The sequence below is a fragment of the Mauremys reevesii genome, linkage group 16 (assembly GCF_016161935.1).
Source record: "Mauremys reevesii isolate NIE-2019 linkage group 16, ASM1616193v1, whole genome shotgun sequence".
Taxonomy (NCBI): Eukaryota; Metazoa; Chordata; order Testudines; family Geoemydidae; genus Mauremys; species Mauremys reevesii.
Window position 1 is genome coordinate 39,014,223 of NC_052638.1, and position 21,444 is coordinate 39,035,666.

Consider the following 21,444-nt stretch of genomic DNA (forward strand, 5'->3'; position numbering starts at 1 on the left):
AGGCAGTTAAAAGCAGCATTTTTCTTCTGCATAGTAAAATTTCAAAGCTGTATTAAGTCAATGTTCAGTTGTAAACTTTTGAAAGAATAACTATAAAGTTTTGTTCAGCGTTATGAATATTTCAGAGAAATGAACAACCTCTGTTCTGGAGGTGTTTGTAAGTCCTGAGGTTCTACTGCATATAGTATGCGGACATACATAAGGGGCCAAAGCAGGTTTGGACATGGTGCTTTAACTACCACCAGTTTACTGAACAGAAATAAGCCTGGCAAAAAGGAACAAAGAAATAAAAGATGCACACTTTCTTTTACCAATAACCTTTCCTGTGTTCTAGAGTAGCCCTTTGAATCCAGTCTCTTAAGACTGTGTAATGCAACAAGTGCAGGCAGGAACTGATGTTGATCCATATGTGGTGCCTCAGGATGACCCTTAAGTCTCCCACTGATGTGAGTTGCCTTCAAATATTGTAATCTCATATTACAGCTACTAGTTTCCCAGTATGCCTTGCTCTTAAAGGTGCCACACACAGAGTAATAATAATAGTGTGTTTTGTGAGTCTCCGTCTATGCTGGATTCACAGAGGATCTGAGTCCGTTACAGCCCCAGCTATTAGGGCGTGTGTGTCTGCACTAGTGAGCTGTTTTTAAGGCAGTGGGAAGTGCTTTTAGTGAGAGATTTCTTCTACCAGTAATGCTTTGAACTATGGCTGTTTGAAGACACACCATTACTTCTGCCTGCCCCCGTCAGATGCCATAGTCTATCTCTACTGCTGTCAGTGTGTTATGTCATGGCTTTGAGGTAGGGCAGTGCTATTATCTCCATTCTACAGACGGGGAACTGAGGCACAGGGAGATTAAGTGCCTTCCCAAGGTTATACAGGAAATCTATGGCAGCGTGGGGAATTGAACCAGGTCTCCTGAGTCCCAGGCGAGTGCCCTAATAACCACTGCTATAGTTTCCCTGTCTAACGAACCAGCCCCTTTTGATAGCCTCCCAGCACCTAAATCATGGGTCACTCTTGGGTCATGTGCTGTGGATTCCCAGTTAGAAGTGGTATTTTCTACAAAGGAGGACTTGAAAACAAAGGAAAAAGGAGGTGGAGGCAGTGCTGGCCTCCTCAAATGGAGGAGAGTGCTGGTTAGCATAGAGCCATTCAACAGATCTTTAAAGAGAAGAGGTAAATCTTTTTGTTGCCCCCTACCCCCAAAGAAACCCCATTATTTTTTGTAGAGTGTCTTAGGGGAGGGTGCTGATGCCACAATGCTGCGTTTTACAAACACTTCTCATTCCTTACAAGGAGCTGCAGAATTGTGGCTTCAGTTCCAAATGGCTCCTCCTTTGTAAATCAGTTAAATGCTGCCACATGGAGGGACGTGATAACCCTTTTTTGGGCTAGGCAAGAGGATGATAGGAGAGCCTATTGAGTTTATCTCAGCACCACAGTTCTAATCAATGGCACCAGTGCTGGCATCTGCTTATAGATTTGATGTAAAATACTATAATTTTATATTGGCAGGTGTTCCCCTCTTTTCTGGGTACTTGTGTGGATTACATTTACTTTTCCTGGCCAGTTACTGTTTAATAAACTGACATTAAGGCAGCAAAATTCAAGAAATAAATTATTGGCAATGTTTTTTTCCTCTCCTTCCCACCCTCTCTTTCCCTGTTATTTTGCATTACACTAATGGAGAATTTATTTTCCACATCTGAGCACAACTGTTTAGCCAGTCAATCATGAACATGATATCTTTTAGCTTGATTGCGCATAATATGCTATCAAGAAGCCATCTGTTCATAGACTTATAGAAGCTAGAGATGGAAAAGACCTCTACTGTATTAGGTCATCTACACCCTCCATTTCCAGCCAATGCAGGATTGTTCTATACTGTCTGTTCCGACTCCAGTACTTTGGTCAGACTAGTTTTAAATATCTCAAGTGCAGGAGGTTCCCCCCCACTTCTCCTGGGAGGCTGCTCATGTTGTAAAAGGCTTCAAACTAGGTTGAATCCCCCATCTCTCCTCAGATTTTGCATGTCACTCAGGCATACACAAGATCAGTTTACAGCAGGGGGAACAAAGATTGTTTAGGAAATGCTGATGCCTTTAAACATGAGAATTGGTGCTGCACCTGGATGGCTGAGATGAAGAGAAGGAGGAGGAGAGTGCTTGTTTTTTTTAAATGAAATCCAGTAAGTTCTTGCATTTTTTTAAGCCCTTGTGTGCAACGCCCTCCTTCACTGTTCTTTGCCCGCTGCAAACTTGCCATCTCTAATTACTAATATGTAATGTGTTGCATCATAAGAGCTTCTTTACTGTACTATGAATCTATCCAAAGCCATGAAATTACAGATGGAATGAAAGTGTGTTTGTATCACAGTTGTTCTAATCACTACTTGCTTTGGGTTAATTCTTCCATATGTGAAACTTTTCTAGAGTAATGGCTACTTGCCTGTTTATTTACAATGCAGGACAGTTACTAGAGTAACGGAGTGGCAATGTTGATTTAGGGCAGAGGTCTCCAACCTTTTTTACGCCCAAGATCACTTTTTGAATTTAAGTGCAACCCAGGATCTACCCCACCCCTTCCCTGAGGCCCTGCCCCTTCCCCAAAACCCCGCCCCACTCACTCCATCTCCCTGCCTCTCCCCCTGCTCACTAACTTTCACCGGGCCGGAGCAGAGGGTTGGGGTTTGGGAGGGGGTGTGGGTTCTGGGCTGGGGCTGAGGGGTTCGGAGTGTGGGAGGTGGCTCCAGGCTGAGCCTGGGGCAGAGTGTTGGGTGCAGGAGGGGGTCAGGGCTGGGGCAGGGGGTTGGGGTACAGGAGGGAGTATGGGGTGCTGGCTCTGGGAGGGGCTCGGGTGGGGCAGGGGCTTGGGTGCAGGAGAGGGTTCGTGGTGCAGGAGGGTATATGGGGTGCTGACTCCGGGAGGGGGCTCACGGCTGGGGGTTGGGGTGTGGACTCCCGCCAGGCGGCACTTACCTCAGGTGGCTCCTAGTCAGTGGCGCAGCCTGCCCCAGCTACACCCATACCCAGAAGGGCCCAATGTGCCCCTGCGGCTCCTGGGGGGAGGCATTTGGCTCCGCGCACTGCCCATCTCTGCAGGCACCACCCCTGCAGCTCCCATTGGCCACAGTTCCCTGTTCCTGGTCAATGGGAGCTGTGGGGGCGGTGCTTACAAGCAGGAGCAGCGTACGGAGACCCCTGCCCTCCCTCCTCCCACCTAGGGCTGCGAGTGTGTGCTGGCCCCTTCCAAAAGCGGCGTGGGGCCGGGGCAGGCAGGGAGCCTGCCTTAGTGGCAACCCTGCTGCACCACCGCCTATTAGTGGCCAGAGATCGCAATCGACTGGGATAGTCTCCGGGATCGACCAGTTGATCGCGATCGACCAGTTGGTGACCACTGCTTAAGGGCATGATTCTGAGATGTGCTTAGCACTCTCAATCCTCATTGACTTCAGTGGGAGCTGGTGTTTACTCACTATTTCTTTGGCTCAGGCCCTGAATAAGCAAAGTATCCTAACAGTGCTTGAATGGATTCTGGAAAAGAAACTATCAAAGGCCTTGTAAATGACGGAGCAATATTTTTATCACAGGGCTTAGAAGACAGAAAGCATCTATGAAAACATTTAATCCCTATTATCATGGTGAGAGGAAAAGCAGTCCAGCCACTGAATACAGATTGTTCGGTTGCGCAAGAATTAATGTACATCTCATCTGGAAAATGCATTGCTTCATGCAAGAAAAGTTATGATTTCATGAAACTCATAAATTGAATTCCAGAAAGTTGCATAGCCATTTCTCTCAGGCTTGGAAACCTACATATTTCCTTTTTGTTTGTTTTTTGTTTTGTTTTGAAAGGGTTAAACAATGAACTATAGAGATGCCTAAGGCTGATAGTTCCACTGGTGGTAAAATGTAAATAAATTCATACAGTGTTCAGATTTCTGTCATGCCAGTCCTTTCCAAACCCACAAACTCCTTCGGAAGGGGAGAAATTTTCGTTGTTGATTCATAAGTTAGTTTTTCTTGGCGGCACATATGGTGGCTTTTGCCATCCAGATGGAATTCTGAGACACTGTGGAAAGGGCTTATGTAACAGGATGTCTCAGAAAGGATTTTAAATTATATATATTTTAAAGTGACAGACCTACATTTTTCCATCAGCTTTGCTGCACATTGTGATGTCAGACTAAATTGTGCTGCTTTTTCCAGCATAAACATAACTGTTTTTGTTAATTTATCTTTCAATATGTGGATATCAGAAACTGTATAGAGCATGGCTGTTGGCAACAGCTGCTTAGAATCAGAAATATTTATTTTCACAGAGGAAGCACTGTCATTTCTGTTATAGGTGATTCCTTCTACTTAAACATCAGGCTTTAATTTCAAACTGTGGATTGCCCCACACAGCTGTAAATTCATCAATTATTTAGTTTTGTTCCAAGGCAAAACAGAATTACATTTGAGGAACACTGGGGATCTGTTTCTCCATAAAGATCAAATGCAGAAAATTACCGCTTATTCACCCAGGTCATAAATAGATGCTGTGATATTAGTACCTGCAGTTCGGAAAGGTAAATGTAATTACAGCACTTTGGGGGATGGCCTGCTTGAAGAATGAAAGTTCTAGTAGAGAGAGTTATGGTTACTCAGTAAGGTGACAGACAATATATCCTTTTTTGCTTGCTTGCTGTTTTAACAGAATATCTGGGGAAGGCTAAGGCAAGCAACAGTTGAAGTCCGTTGCAATTCTTAACACTGTTAAAAACCATTTAAGAGCTGAAGACGTTTTGAAGATCATTTTCAATCTATCATGAAAATGGTTGTGTGCTATTCAGTAAAAGTGCTTTGGTCTAGTATTGTAATTACAATTTATAATTGTTTAGATATAGGAATATAAAGTTTACACTATATTAGTATACTTGGATGCAGGTTTCAGGTAAAAATATATATTTGACAAAAGGAAATGAAATGTGAATTGTTTGTCCATTTAGAGGCAACTTCTTTTGTGTGCCATGGATTCCTGGAGCTGCAAGACACACCTCAGAGCCTGTTTGTGCAGGATGCTGCAAAGGGAAGGGTAGATCTACATGGTGGAAGGGAGGGAATTTTTGTGTTTTGTAGGGCTTTGAGCTCTGAGGGCGTGTGGATAGCTATTTAATTTTAATTTTGGTTCTTGTAACTTTTGTTCGGGGCACCTCAAGCCTTCGATAGATGCTCCTTTTAATTTCTCTGTAAATCAAAATAAATCAATATATTTTAAAAAATGTAACCCATGTTACTAATTAAATTTGGATTCATTGGTATTTTTTTTAGAAACATTCCAACATATTGGGAGTAGCAGGTAGTTTGCCTTTGTTTTATTTTAGCTTTTTTTTTTAAATGCTGATGCTGGCTCTTTTAATGTGTTAATATGTGTCTATGCAAGAGTCCAGTGGGAAATGGGCACCAGTATTTGAGTCCAATGGCTTTGGTTTGTGGTGTTTTGTAGCACAATATACCACTAACATCGCATTCTGGTCCAGAACTTAAACTCTGGACTAAGTGCACCTGTCACTTCATCATTTTACAGGGGGCAGGGAGAGGATTCCCTCCTTGGGTTTAATTGCCTCTCCCCAGCCTTCCCACTTTTGCTTGTCTAGCTATGGGCCCACTTTAAGTCAAAGTATTATAGTTTAAAATCAAAATACCATAGACAGTTGTCTGGAAGGGGCAAGATTTCTGGCAATTAACTGTAAAGGATGAACAATCTGATGCCCTCATCCTGAAATTTGTAATGCATGGGCAGCAGTTGCATTTGCGTGGAGCCTTGTTGACTTGAATGGAGCTCCATGCGGGTGCAGCTCATCTGTCCTCACATAGCAAATTGCAGCGTCCAAGACTTGCAGAAGAATGTGTTCTGATTGAAGCAGTGAAAAATATATATGCTCATTTCATCTAATGTGTGTAGATATTTATTTCCGGAAAAGTTGATTTTTGAAATTCTTTCTTGATTTGATGGAATAGTTTGGCTTTTATTATAGCTCCAGTGCAGCTTCTTGTGTGATCTTCCAAACTATTAGAGCTCTATTTACATAACACTTTCATCAGTAAATTGTCTGAACTGTCTAACAATTTTTACAAATACTAGTTAGAACCTGGCAGACTATAGTTTAACATTTCATCTGGTTGTCTTTAATGTTGGCAGATTAAACCATTCCATGTTGATCCCCAAGAAGTGTTCCGACCAGACAGACATTTAGTTAGAGCTCTGTTTTGTTTTGGGAGTTGGGGCAAGGGATGATGGTTTCGAGTTGGTTATGATGAAATGGCTACAGTATGTTTTATCCATATTTATTAGAAACTAGCATTTTCATTGTAAAGAGATGGCAGTGAAGGATAGGCTGCAATGTCAACCGGTCACATTGCTGAATTTAGGGACTTCTTACAGAGTAAGAAACAGATAGTACAAGGACAGGTACAGTTACAGCTGCATTATTGGATTTGGGGGAACAATGAAATAGACTAACAGTTGTATGTTCAAAGCTATATTTGAAATAGACTAATTTTTCTGTCTTTGTAGTTTTAGGGACATAGTTTCATTTCTCATTCCAAACATTTTGTAAAACGAATACAAATCTAATGTTTAGGGTTCAAGTCCTTAAAGGCTAACACGCAAATCTGTGCAACCTCTGCACATGCAGTAGACCCATTACCATAGTCTTTGGAAGCCAGCAAAATTATGCCAAGCAACATACTCTCAGAAGGACCATAATCTCCACCTTTCCTGCACTTAGTCCCCAATTCAGCAGAGTACTTAATCACATGCTTCACTTTAAGTCAGTTGACTTCAGTGGGCTTACTCAGGTGCTTAAAGTGAAGCACATGATTAAGTGATTTGTTGAATTGGGGCCTTAATGCTATTTGTGTGGGGGTTTCTTTTTCTTTTAATGTTGGTTAATTTCTCTTGCTTTTCTCAAGGGAAATGATTCCTGGGTCACTCTGCAATATTTATTGTGGGGAGGATTGTGCAAAGTGATGGACTCTGCGTTTTGCCATAACGTGACATGGGGACAGCTTCATTGTGTTCTCTAGTGGGATAACCGAGGGGTCTCGGCAGAGGAAGTATTGCTCTGCCAACTGAGAGTTTCCCTTTAAATCACATTTGTGATGCACATTTGTGATGCACAAAGGCTCCGAATATTGCCTTTTAGAGCTGGTAACATCTAGTTAGAAAATGTAAAGCCACATGTCTGAAGGGAGCATTTAAAATATTTGATTTCATATGCCAAGATTTTTTGTTTTTGGTGTCAGCAACAAAATGTTTCATAAACCTATCTGTAGCCATGTGATGGCATAGGACTTCCACAATTTTTGAGACTATATTTTCAAATGGGCCCTGTATACAATTTTTATTGTAGTGCACACATCTTGCACTCTGTAATAGTCTTTGAGTAGTAAGCATGCCTCTTTGTTTGATAGCTCTGGGTGTGGAGTTTTAAAAAGGACCGTGGAAATAAAATGGAAAACAAGAATTTTTACTCGGTAGCTGAGTCGTTTCCCCCTTTTTAAAAAGGCCCGTCTTTCTCCCTTTCTTTCTTTTTGGATGTGGGTTAGCTAGGGAATGAGAACGCTATTCTGGGATGTGATCACCTGATGCCATAATTGTGCTTTGGAAACATTGCCAAATGTAGGCAGTTCTGGCAACAGGCTAGCTTTTCCATGAATGTGCACATTTTTACTCTCTTCTCCTTCCTCTCCTCTTCCCCACAAACTTGAACATTTTTGGGTTATTTAAGAGAGATACGTTGGCCTCCATGCTGTGGATATGAAATATGGAATTTACAAAAAATAAAAAATCTCAAGCAAACAATGACTCTTCTAAAATTATTTCTGTATGGTCAGTGCATGACCACAATTATGCTTGGAAGAATTGAAACCTAAAGGCACAAAACCAACTTCAGAGGTGTATTACTCAGAATTTAGTTGTCACATGCTATTATCATTGCCAGCGTTAGACTCGCTGGGGCTCAGGGCACAAACCAAGGAGTGAGCCTGCAGACCAAGGCTGAAGCCCAAGCCCTGGGACTGGGCCCGAAGCTTGAGCTGCCTGGCGTCACTGCTCGCCCCTCTGCACCACCCTACGGGGATGCACCCCACAGTTTGAAAACCTTTGCTTTAAGTGTGATTTATTTCCACTTTTAGAGATTAAATTACTGTAATACTCACATTACATTTACCCACAGTGACTCTCTAGATATGGTGTAACTTAGCTTCACTGGCCCCCCCGTGCCATGGGGTCCCGGGTAATTGCCCTGCTTGCTACCCCAACACCAGCCCGACTATTAGTTTAGTAGAAATGACTCCAAATTTGACACCTTCTATTAAAAAGAAAAAAGAGTTTTGCCAGACAAAGCCCCAAATAATCACCCCACTTCACTGTTCCATGCATGCAGTAATTCAAAGCCTAAAATGTTTGACTTACAGTTTTCATCTTATTCTGGTCAATTTTTTGTTTTAAAAAAATGAAAAAAAATTGTGCATCTTTTAAATTTCTAGTTTGACAATCTACTTTTCCTTCAGAAGTTTGAAAAACATGTTGTAATTGTAAAAAGAAAAGAACACGACCTTTATTTATAGATTAAAATATATATTTATTTAAATTTATGAAAATGCACCTATCTAGTGGTTATGGGGTATGTGTATTTATTATATGTAAAAAAACAAAATAAAACAAAAAAGAAATCCCATGGTAACTAGGATCAGTGAGAAGTAAATATGGAATTCTCTCAGATACCTGACTATAATAAAAATATAAACACTCTTATCTTTCATATTCATAGAGCAAAGGCGGCATTCTTAATTGTCAGTATTTATAAATAAGCAGCAAAGGCTTATCAAGAATCCTTCTAATTTTATTATTAGGAAATTAAACTGTTGGTATCAAGTTTTGTGTTTTAGGGGATAAAATATTGCATTTCTTCTTTTAATATTATAATTGTATTCTCATACATCTGTTCTTAAATATGTTCCTTTCTTTATAATTTAATGCTTGCTGTGGATTGCTTCCTCTGCTGAATGAATTCTGACTTTTAAAGAAACAAGAGGGCTATTCTTGTGTATGTACTTAAACAAACAAGCAAAAAAAAGACTATCCACTTTTCTCAATACACTGCCCATCAGGTTTCTCTAGAACTTGAAAGTACATGTTGGTTTTACATGCAGATTGTGACTGGAATTTTTTTTCTGATGTTCGTTGCATAGATATTGTCAGGCCATCTATAAAATCTTCCAAAACATTTTTTTTCTGACTTACACAAACATGGTAAAGAAGAAACCTTCTAGTTTTGGAAATATGTTGAATCCTGTTTCATTTGAGTCATATTTTAACTTTTCCATAAATGTATCCCAAATTAGAATTCAAATTGAATCCCAAATTAGAATTCAAAAACAAACTTGTACTCCAATCCAGGGTTTCACCTCAAAGAGTTACTAAGAAATTCTTGTTTAGTTTTAGGGTGTTTTTTTGTTTCCCTGGACAATTTATTTTCTTTCCTGTCTTTGTTTAGTGTGATGGGACCATTTGTTTTATAACATTGCAAAAAATTGAAGACGGGAGGCAAACCAAATGGCTTTCTCTGTGTGTATTTCCAAGAACCCAGAAGTGCTCTATGAATCCTTTGTGCAGATCCCATGCTGCTCCTGCTGCTATCTGGGCCACAGAAATTGCTCAAGCTCTTAGCTCAGATTTGTTTTAAGTTGTATTTTGAGTCTCACGTGTATTTTTTTTTTTTTGTAGAGAACTTTGTTTAGGAAGTGAGGATCCCAAAGAAAGCAAACATTGACCCCTTAATGTTTAAAAACAAGCACATCCTTTGTTTTGAAAATTACCATTGCCCATTCACAGCCCTAAAGGAAAGGATCTTCTGAAAATATATTAATCTGTCATTACATAGGCTATATTCTTTACTTCCACTATTGCCTGTATAAGGGCATCTAGCTCCCAAAATACTGTTATTGCCTCTTTTCCCAAACTGGTGAATTGTAACTGTTTTTCTGTGCTTTTCATCAAAATGGTTACATGGTTCCTGCATTTATTCAGAGATGGATTCTGTTGGAATCTGTACTCTTTAGACACCAGAATGATTATTGTATTGTCTGAGTATTCTCCATGCTGCCTTTGTTTGTAGCTGATAGAAGCAATTCCCTTATATACTGAGTGATCCCCATGCTTTTCTAGTGTGGACACCCCCAAGTTAGGAATCTCATTCACAATATCTTATTTTATTCCTTCTCTGCCATTCTCTTTGGAGGGTTGGCATCATCAGAGTTGCAGTTTGTGTCCACTTGAGGCCCTTGACTAAATGCTGGTCCAGAATGTAGTCAGTTACTGCTCGAGGACAAAACAGGAGATAGTATTGTAGTTTTCTCATGTTATTAATGCTCAAATTGCCATTATCTGTACATGAGTCCCTGGTACATCACATCCCTAATTTAGTTATACTGAACCTTTTTGTTAGGATGAATTTATCCACTTCTAAAGGATTCCACTGTACTTCTATTTACCATTTAGCTGAATGGTAAAAAATGTTCTTCTTCGAGTGCTTGATCATGTAGATTCCAGTTTGATGTGTGTGCCGTGTGCACGGTCATTGGAAAGTTTTTCCCCTAGCAGCACCTGTCGGGTTGGCTGTGGAGATCCCTGGAGTCGTGCCTCCATCGCAGTGAATATAGGTCCCTGCCGACCTGCCGCCTCTTCAGTTCCTTCTTACTGCCATGGCGGTCGTTGGAACTGCGGTTGCTTGCTTCGCAAGTGCTTCCCCTAGTCTTTCTTATTCATAGTTGTTAGTCAGTTTGTAGTTTTAGTTAGTAGTAGTTAGTTGCTAGTTGTTACAATTAGTTTTAGTTGGGGTGGGATGTTCCCCCCCCCCAACCCTTTCTTCTCTTCTTGGGCTTCAGGGCATGCCTCGGTCCCAAGGGTTTAAGCCCTGTGGAACCTGCCACAAGCCCATGCCAATGGGCAATCCCTGCGACTCTTGCCTTTCGTGTCTGGGGGAGGTGCATCAAACAGAGAGGTGCAAAATCTGTAAAGGGTTCTGCTCAAGGACGAAAAAGGAGCTAGACTACAGGCTCAAGCAGATCCTGATGGAAGCAGCTCTTTGTCCCCAACCGGCCCTGGGCCAGCAGGATCTGGCACCAAGCACTTCCTTGCAGAGCGCTCCAGCCTTCATGCGTAAGACGGTGCCGAGGAAGGACTCTGGCCATAGAGACCCTCGGCACTGGCACTCCCCAGCACCGAAGCCTCTGGAGACGGCTTGGCACCGCTCCCACTCCCTGGTGCCACATAAGCTGCACAGGAAAGCGGACGGGGTGGCTGGAGTGCATCTGATGCAGGAGCAGTCTGCGCTGACTACACAGGAGGCTGCAAAGGGGACCGTTGAGTTCGGTGCCACTTGACTCTCCTGATCAGGAGTGACAGGTGTGGGAGCTATAGCTTCCTTCCACCCCGGACACTTTGGAGGCCGCAAGGGACCTGATCACCATGACGGTTCCCCAGCCAGCAGGGACAGGCTTCCAGTGCCGCAGTGAGCGGCATCGTCTAGAGGCATGCCCGCCATGATGAGTCCTTTGCCATCCCCAAGACGTCGCTTTCCATGGCAGTGGTCTCTGCACTGTTACCCGACACTGCCATTGTGGCTTCATTCTGTGGCACTGACGTCGAGACGGGGTTCCCTGGCACTGGCTTTGCAGCATTGTGACACCATTCTCCTGCACAGACTGCTCAGTACCGCTCCCCAGCACTGTACCGCCTGGCACCGCCATGGTCATCATGGTCTAGGTCCCGTTCATCGTACTCAGAGGCGGAGTCCTACTATTCTAGGTGCAGCCAGTACTGATCAGACCAGCATAGGTACAAACACCAGCATGGTGCTGTGGCAGGCGCAGTGGCAGGGGCCCGCGCAATGGCCATTTTGGACCCTGTAGGCTTATCACCAGGCCCAGGGCACATTTTCCAGGGGTTCACAGTCAGTGGCCTCAGAGGGACGTGCACCCCCACCAACCAGGGAGCGTCTCTCACCTCGAGGTTCTGAGGCAGCGTCGGCTCGTGGCGCTCAACAGGATCCAGTTCCACCTGCTCCCAGCACCGAGACCACAGTCGGCACCAAGAGCCACAGCACCAAGCAGGACGACCCCAGGGAGCCAGAGGTCCAGGAGGGCCTGGTGCCACCTCTAGCTTTGTCGTCTCCATCACCTGACGAAGCAGTGGCAAGGTCTTCCTCCTCTGGACCGCTCCGCATTGATAGCAGGGCACATCAGGACCTGCTGCACAGGATTGCCGCAATGTGGGACTACAGGCGGAGGAGGTGTTTGAACCAGAGGACCCTATGGTTTATATCCTAACACCTAAAGGGCCATCCAGGGTCGATCTACCCCTTATAAAGACCACTTAGGCCACTACAAAAAATCTGTGGCAAAACCTTGCTTCCACCCTCTCACGACAGCCAAAGGGGTGGAGAGAAAGTATTTCATAACCTCTAAAAAGATATGAGTAACTATTGTCACACCTGCAGCCCTGCTTTTTGGTGGCGGCGGCGGTTAACGAGAAGGAGTGACAAGGGCAACAGGGCCCAAGTAGAAAGACTCAAAAAAGATGGACCTTTTTGGCCGGAAGGTCTACTCAACTGGGGAGCTCCAGCTGAGGATAGCTAACCAACAAGTAGAGTTCACGTTAATAGTGGATGAGGGCAAGGCAGTGGCATGGACCTCTTTACAGGCCTCACTGGATGCTACGGATTTGGCCGCGCGAACCACCTCCTCTGGCATAGCCATGAGGAGGTGCTCCTGGCTATAATCACAGTACTGGATCCTCATCCCTGTTTCCTGAACTGTCTGTCCCACTTTTACCCTTCTTGGTCCCAAATAACATCAGACCTTCGGGTCCTTCACACAGTAGAAGTGGGATATTCTCTCCAGTTCTGCTCCTCCCCTCCCTTTCACCTCCCTTCCCTGTCCCTCTTCAGAGACTCTTCTTACGAGCATCTCCTCATACAGGAAATACAGATGCTCCTCGCCACAGGACCAGTGGAGGAGGTTCCTCGGGAGCTAAGGGGCAAGGGATTCTACTCCTGTTATTTCCTAATCCCCTAAGCCAAAGGAGGTCTCAGACCCATTCTAGAAAAAGTTGAGGTTCCACACGGTCTCCCTAAGTGCGATTATCCCCTCTCTGGATCCAGGAGACTGGTACGCCACCCTCTACCTCAAGGACACATACTTCCACATATTCATATTTCTGCCCACAGACAAGTCCTCAGGTTTGTGGTCACCCACTACCAATGTACGGTCCTGCCATTTGGCTTGTCAACAGCCCCACAAATGTTTACCAAGTGCATGTCAGTCGTGGCGGCCTTCTGACCGTCGGAGGCAGGTGCAGGTATACCCATACCTCAACAACTGGCTGCTTAGGGGGCGTTCCAGGTGGAGACACAGGTCCGCTTTGTCACATGCACCTTTGACAACTTGGGTCTCCTCTTCAACGAGAACAAGTCGACCCTGTTACCAACGCAAAGAATTGAGTTTATCGGGCCAGGCCAGGGCGTCCCTGCTGGAGGCTCATTTCCAAGCGATGATGGACATCATACAAGGCCTCAGAGAGTACCTTACCACCACAGCAAGGGGTTGCCTGGGGCTCCTCAGCCACATGGTGGCATGCACATACATAATACAGCATGCCAGGCTGAGGCTCAGACCTCTCCAAACTTGGCTTGCATCGGCTTACCGTCCAGGGCGCGACTGCCTGGACATAGTGGTCACCCTTCTGGTGCAGGTCCTCGAGTCCCTCTGCTGGTGGCTCAACTCACAGGAGGTGTGCGAGGGAGTCCCCTTCAACAGACCCCAGCCCTCTCTGTGTCTGGTAGTGGACACATCAGCACTGGGATGGGGTGTGCACCTGGGAGACATTCAGATGCAGGGCCTCTTGTCTCAGGACAAGCTCTCACTCCGTATCAACATCAAGGAGTTGAGGGTGGTCAGACTAGCGTGCCAAACCTTCCAAGCTCATCTACAAGGGCAGTGCATGGCAGTTATGATGGACAACACAACTGCAATGTTTTACATAAGCAAGCAGGGTGGAGCCCATTCCTCTCCTCTATGTCAGGAAGTCCTCAAGCTGTGGGAGTTCTGCATAGCCCACTCCATTCGCCTGGAAGCGTCCTACATCCCAGGTTCCCAAAATGAGCAGGTGGACTACCTCAGCAGATCCTTCCACAACCATGAGTGGTCCATCCGTCCAGATGTAATTCACAGCATTTTTCAGAGGTGGAGAGTTCCCCAGATCGACCTGTTTGCCACACGAGGCAACAGAAAGGGCACAAAATTCTGCTCCTTTCAGAATCACAGCCTGGGCTCGCTTGTGGACGCATTTCTCCTCCCCTGGATGGAACATCTGCTGTATGCGTTCCCACTAGTACACAAGGTCCTGCTCAAGATCTGCAGAGACGGGGTGATCATAATGGTGGCACTGGCGTGGCCTCACCAACACTGACACACCACGCTCTTGGAGCTGTCAGAGGACACCCCAATCGCACTGTCACAGGTCCGAGACCTGATCACCCAAGACTATGGTCGGCTTCATCACCCCGACCTCCAGTCCCTTCATCACACAGCCTGGAAGCTTCATGGCTGAACCCCATGGAACTTATGTGCTCTGAGCCTGTTAGGGAGGTCTTGCTTGGTAGCAGGAAGTCCTCCACCAGGGCCACCTACCTGGCCAAGTGGAAAAGGTTTACAATCTGGTGCGCTCAGAGCTGCACTCCTCCAATGCAGGCGCCAATACCGCTCATCTTGGACTACCTACTGTACTTGAAACAGCATCATCGATCAAGGTGCACTTGGCAGCCATTTCTGCCTTCCATCCAGGAGCAGCTGGGCATTCCGTCTTTGCCAACCCCATGGTTGGGCGTTTCCTGAAAGATCTGGAAAGGCTGTACCCGCAGGTTAGAAAACTGGTCCCAGCGTGGGACCTCAACCTGGTCCTTTCCATACTAACGGGACCCCCATTTTAACCCCTGGTGACTTGCTTCTATACCTATCATGGAAGGTGGCCTTCCTAGTCACCCATGTGACTATCCATACCATTTGTAGGGCTTCCATCGCCATATTATTTAGGTAGGAATTGCATGATCTAACTGCACATGTGCATGCATGGTTCTGAAAATCTGAGCCCAAAATCTGTTCTCTCCTCCTAGTTTAAAATCTGCTTCTTGCCTCCTTACCCCTGTTTAGCTTATGAGTGCAGTGATTTACAAAATCTCATTTGTGAGCTATTTCACTCTAAACAGGTGTCCTCATCTTTTTCCAGTGTTTCGGTATTACTACCCGTTACACTGGTGATATGGTGAAATGTATCCATTATCTGTTTGTAACAGAGAGAGGCCTCCTTTCCCTATGCTTCATCAACATGGCAAATTCTGAGGCATCCTTAATGTACAGCCCCAGTACGCAACATCTGTTCTCATATGCTCTTGGCATGCAAGCACTGATTCCCCTAGCATGAGCAGCTTGCTGCAGCTCTGATCATCATGTCTCCAACAGCTTATATTGTTTGATTCCTGTTTGTATAAAGTGACAGTTAGCCTGAGATGTCCCATGAATTACTTTGTAAAACTTAAACCTTCCCCTGCTGTATTATGCTGCCAGTTCCAAATAGTGTATGCCCTTCTCCTCAACCCCAGAATCCACCTGCAATTTGTTGATTTACCTTTACTGGAGGCAGTGTGCAACCTGAAGAAGTGTTTAAATGTATTTATTAATGACATTTGAACATACGGAAGAAGAATATATGGAAATCCAGGGTTACAAGAGTGATCGCCACAGTATGTGACAATATATCTTATCTGGAAAGCTTTGGCACATAGTGGCAGCTGAGATGTACTCAGAGTGAAAATGCAACTGCTTTTGCTGGATGTTATTGAAAAAAATTATAAACCTATTTCTGTGTATACAGCATATTAGGTTACAGGGCAATAGATGACACTCAGAAAAATGTGGTCTCAGTATTTACAGTACAGAATGTGCTTTCATTTTGCTGACACCTATGGAAAGGAAAATATTACACAGCAACAGATAGTTTCAGTCAATTTTCTGCCTCCTTTCTGAGGCAAAATGTAGTAGTTGTAAAACAATCTTGAAAAAGCATATTTGCTTGCTGTCAGTTGCCAGTGAGAACTTTTGGGGCTTGCAGTGCTTCTGTAATGGGCTCTTTGATGCCAATTCTTTCCTGACTTTAATTAGTTTGCCTTTGTTCATTTTCTGGTTGCTCTTTAAACAAATATGCAGCTAATTTAGACCAACAGTAAACAGAACCAGTGTTAAAAAATGGTGATGGCTTAATCCATATAATAAACCAAATAGACGGTAAGATATGCATATGAATAAGTGAAATTCTACAAGAACTTCCCTTTATTTAAAAATTAAAAGAAAGCAGCAAATGTTATAATATTTACAGTCTTGTGAATCTAGAATTTTAGCCCTTTCAGCCCCAGTCTGGCAAAGCACTTACACCCAGGTTTAACGTTAACCACACGAGCAGTCCCCATGATTTCAGTGGGACTACACAAAAGCTTGAAGTTAAGCACATGTTTAAGTACTTCACAGGATCAGGGTTTTAATGGAAGGCTTGATGGTAAAACTAGCTGGTTGTTGAGAGAAGAGACAGTTTATGTCAAGAGAGGAGGCATAAGAAACAACTGTATATTAAAAATCAGACATTTAGACTCAAAATAATGTTTTGTGTGTTGAGCCTATTAGAATAGGATTTTCAGCTAAATATATTACAATTAGCAAAGCCCTGTGAACAGGCCGACAAAATAAAAAGCACGAAGGAAGCCTAAAGAGAGCTTTATTGGTTTAACAAAAATGGTTGTCTTTCCATTCTAGGAATTTAGGGTGACCTCATAGTCAGCTGAGATGAATTGGAAACTCAGTACTATGTTGCTGGGCATATTGATTGGTTTAGCTGAGAAGCATCCAATTCAATTTTCGATCAGAAATTGGACTAAGTAGTAGCTGTGGGTTTTGTAACATGACTCTTTCATCATTAAGGTCGTTAGATGGGATTTAATTGCAATATTGCCAAATCCAAAAGTTTAATCGTGACTCAGCCCCTCAAAATCAACATTTTAAAGAATAATATACATATTTTTGTGCCTTATAGTTTTTGAAATGTTAGGGTTTATTCTTTCAAACTTTTCCTCTTCAACTGTGAGGGCTAGAAACTTCTTCTTGTTCTTTTTTTTTTTAAATGAAAGATGAGATTACCGTATAATGAAATGACTTCAGGCAACTGGGGCTTTAAGAAAAACACCAAATATTGCAAGACTTGCAATAGAATCATGAGAATTGGCAATGTTGTATTGGGAACTCGTGAAAATGCTGATAATGCCTTATGTATTTCTTTCCCATTATTTTTAACCATACTGTCCTGGAAACTGAACCCATTTCTGTTACAGTTGAAACACAACCCTGTGTTTGGTGCTTGCTGCTTCTGTTTCTCTTGAAACTAGGCCCATGTTTACTGCAAAGCTTGCGAACCTGGACTGAGTTTGCAACAAAACCAAACCAATGAGCTTCACTGGAAAATCTTCATGCAGCTTAACTCACAAGATCCTTTTATTTTTACACAGTGGATGGAGAAACCAAAATAATCTGTTGAAACGGCTATATTAGGAAAGTGTAGAAAAGCTTCCTTAGAATGACCTGACTAGATAGCACTAGGAATACCTTCAAAAGGTCACTTCTTTCATCTTCCAGTTTACAGTTAGGTGATTTTGACATGCTCTAGAACAGTGGTTTTCAAACTTTTTTCCTCGTGACCCAGTTGAAGAAAATTGTTGGTGCCTGTGACGCAACATAATTATATCCGTTGACTACAGTTTTCATAAAATCATAATGTTGCAATAGATTCCAGCTTAACCCACTTTACATAACTAACACTAGACACTAGCCTTAGTAGGCCTATGATAAGGAGTGTGGGAGGTGGCCCAGGGTGGGGTGAGGGCTAAGTCTGGGGGTGAGGCCTGTGGCGTGGGGCTGGGGATGAGGGGTTCAGGATGCAGGAGGGGGCTCAGGGCTGGGGCAGGGGGTTGGGATGTGGGGGAGGTGAGGGCTCTGGCTGGGGGTGCGGGCTCTGGGGTGGGGCCAGGGATGAGGAGTTTGGGTGCAGGCAGGCTGCCCCAGGGCTGGGGCCAGAGGACCCCCCGCCAGCCCTCTCCCTGCTGGCAGCAGCTAGCTTCGGGGAAGGGGCCTCTCTCTCTCCCTGGCAGCAGGCAGCTCCGAGCACGGAGCTCTGGGGGAAGAGCCTCTCTCTCCCCTTGCCCGCAGGGAGCACAGAGTTCCGGGGAAAGAGTCCTTCTCTCCCGGCCAGCAACAGCGAGATCCGGGGCCAGGGGAGAGGCCTGCAGGACCCCTGCAAGCTCCAACTTGCTCCTCTCCCAGTTCCCACCCACCCCCTACCTCTGTTCTCTCCAGGTCCCTGCTGTGGGGCCCTTTAGAGCTGCTGCGCGGCAATAATCATTATAATTTGAATCAGCAAGGTGTCCCAGTGTCTGACAATCCGCGACCCAGTATTGACTCACGACCCGTACTTTGAAAAACACTGCTCTCTATAAGGCCATTAAACAAAACCAAAAAACACTTCAGTTTATATATCAATCCTGTTAGAGAATTAGTCCTGGCATCGCGTCACCATTAGTTTTCTAGAAATTGTGACTGTAGGGGAGGTTTAAATATAGTTTTGTCCACATTTGGCCAAGGAGCAACTCATCTATCAAATTTTCATTACTGTGCATCTCAAACCTGATGGTGCCATTTCCACAAATGCACATGCAAATTGGGAAATTGCATATACTGGTGGCCAGTTAAATACACAACTGATCATTTGCACATATTCAGTTACTTGATTTGTGTGTGGTAATTTGTGTGAGGTTGCTGTAATTGCACACAACTGCAGTTTTGATAATCTCTGCCATCGAGCATCTCATGTTCCTTGAGGTAACTTTGGGCAATGCCTTCATCTCTTTGAATGTGTGAGAGTCCTTGCAGCCCCATGTAGATAAAAGCATTTCATACAGAATATGGATTTATATTCTGTCCTATCCTTTTGTGTTTTTCCCCCCCTCTTTCTAGGTCACCTTTTCTATAAATTTGGAATTACAGAGTCCGACTGGTACCGGATCAAGCAGAGCATAGACTCCAAATGCCGGACAGCTTGGCGGCGAAAACAGCGAGGCCAGAGTCTTGCAGTGAAAAGTTTTTCCAGGCGAACGCCTTCCTCTTCATCTTATAGTGGCTCAGGTAAAAGAAACATTGGAGAAATGGAAATTTACCCTAAACATTTCATTTGTCTTTCAAAACATTTGAAAACAAAATTAGCTCCTATTAATCTACATTTACAACAGGCTCATACGTAGACACTACACATTGCAGTATCTTTATGTAGCTATAACGTACTATCTATACTTGAATATAAACTGAGAAAGAGATGATGAAATTTCAAGTGATCATTTTGGAATAAGACGGTGGCTTGTTGCAGCTTTTCTTGCAAGTAGAGTTTAATGTTGATGAACAGACGTGTGTGTGTGTTTCTGGCTTGAGATGGAGGAAGAGAAGCCATCCACCAAACAATCAATAAATATGTTCTTGTTTTGAAATGAAATTGTAACCGATTTCAGTAGGTAAGAAACATAATAGTTTCAATGGGTTATATACGTATGTCTCAACTGCTTTCTGCAATAATATTCTGGTTTGACTACCCCTTCCCTGACCCCAAACAAAAATTTTGGCTGTTTAAATACAAAATCCTCGTATACTAATAATTTATGTGCAAGTTCATTCCATTATGTAGTATACCCACTACGTGGTAACCAGATTGTTAAGCTTTTTCAGTAGAGAGGCTGTATATTTATCTGTGATTAAGATTCATAATAAGAATAAAAGAAAAATGAATCTTGTTAAAGTCTTTTTCACAGTCTGTTCATACAGTTTATTAGGACATGTTTAATTTTGTTCACAAAATATTTATCAGCTATTCTTAAAAATCTAGTAGGCAGTTCTCTGTTTCCACATAGATATAGGAATGAACAATAATAAAATGAAAAATGTTGACCTAGGAAATACTCTCATGGGATATTTTTGGCTCATACTTATACTGAAAGCAGTATTGTGGGGTGTTTGTACATCATATATTAAAAGCAGCATTTTGGAGGTGAGCCCAAAGAAGAGGAAGTAAATTTGCTTGCCTCCATGAAGTTTTGGTTGCATGTTAACACTAACCGCTGGATCTTATGCAAAAATGTCAAAATCTGCTTTCAATGGACAATTTTATATACTGAAACTTGAAATAATTTCCAGAATTCTCAGATTAAAACAACTAATCAGCATAATGGTTACCATAAGCTATATTTATTGATGGGATTTTATTTTGAAGCTCTGTTTGAAATCTGTTTTCTTTATACGAAATGCAATAGTTGTGGACCTTAGAGCCACATTAGCATGTACATATTAACCGGTGTTGGAGTTCATTATGGAAAGCTATTAATCATTAATCTGCTGGATGAAAAAAGGACCAACAGTGAGATGTAAAGCCCACAGATGCAGGTTGAGGGCATTTTGTCCTCTGAAGTCCACTATATTAACTCAAGAGGCAGTAGTCTCCTATCTAAACAAAAACTGCATTCTCTCTGTCTCTTTCTGTAATAGCCTTTAAAGATTTCTTTTTATCCTGAATATGATGAAGTTCTACTGAAACATCTGCACATTTAGCTTTCAGGGCAATGAGACCCTCTTTGCCAGTGGTGGGACACAGACAGTAATAGTAGCCTCCATCTTTGATAAATGTGGATGAAATGTTCCATGGATTTCATGGTTTCTGTGTCTTGCGTTTTCCTCAGAACATGGTTGATCCTACTTCCTGGGAGTGTTTGAGGTCCTGTGTGAATCCACCAGGTACCTTCACATCCAGGAACTATGAAAACACTGTTAACAAAAAGCAGCAAACTCTGGTCAGGCTCCACTGCTGCTCTGAAAACATTTATGGCATCCCAAGAACAAGTGGGAGCAGTAGTCCTGAAGCTTCTCCAGCAGCAATTTGAAAAGAGTGGAAGAGGTATAAAGAGAGCAGGAAGGAAGGGATAAGAAGTAGGATGAGAGTATAAGGAAAAGGAAGAGGGGAAATATATATATTTTTAAATTGATTCATGCAGTGTGTGTGTGTGATAACTTTTGGATGACAGAGTTGTAATTCCATCTCAGTGTTCAGGTAAATACATGAACCACTTAGGCTTTGCTTTTGTGGTTTGACATCCCTGGAGCCCCTCGGTTGAATTACAGGCCCATAATTCATAGGCATCTGTTACTTATTATATATACACTGTATAATGGATGTGGCAAAATTCCCATTGCCAGCTAGTAGGG

The 21,444-nt window shown here is 43.4% G+C and overlaps 1 protein-coding gene across 3 annotated transcripts in view; it reads left to right on the plus strand.

Annotated features, from left to right (window-relative positions):
- Positions 1-21,444, plus strand: part of LOC120384706 (BTG3 associated nuclear protein) — a 247,863-nt gene that overhangs the window by 106,435 nt on the left and 119,984 nt on the right. For all 3 annotated transcript variants that reach the window (XM_039503693.1, XM_039503694.1, XM_039503695.1), the window contains one exon: positions 19,159-19,326. In XM_039503693.1, the coding sequence (XP_039359627.1) occupies positions 19,159-19,326 (168 nt within the window). The remainder of the gene's footprint in view (positions 1-19,158; positions 19,327-21,444) is intronic.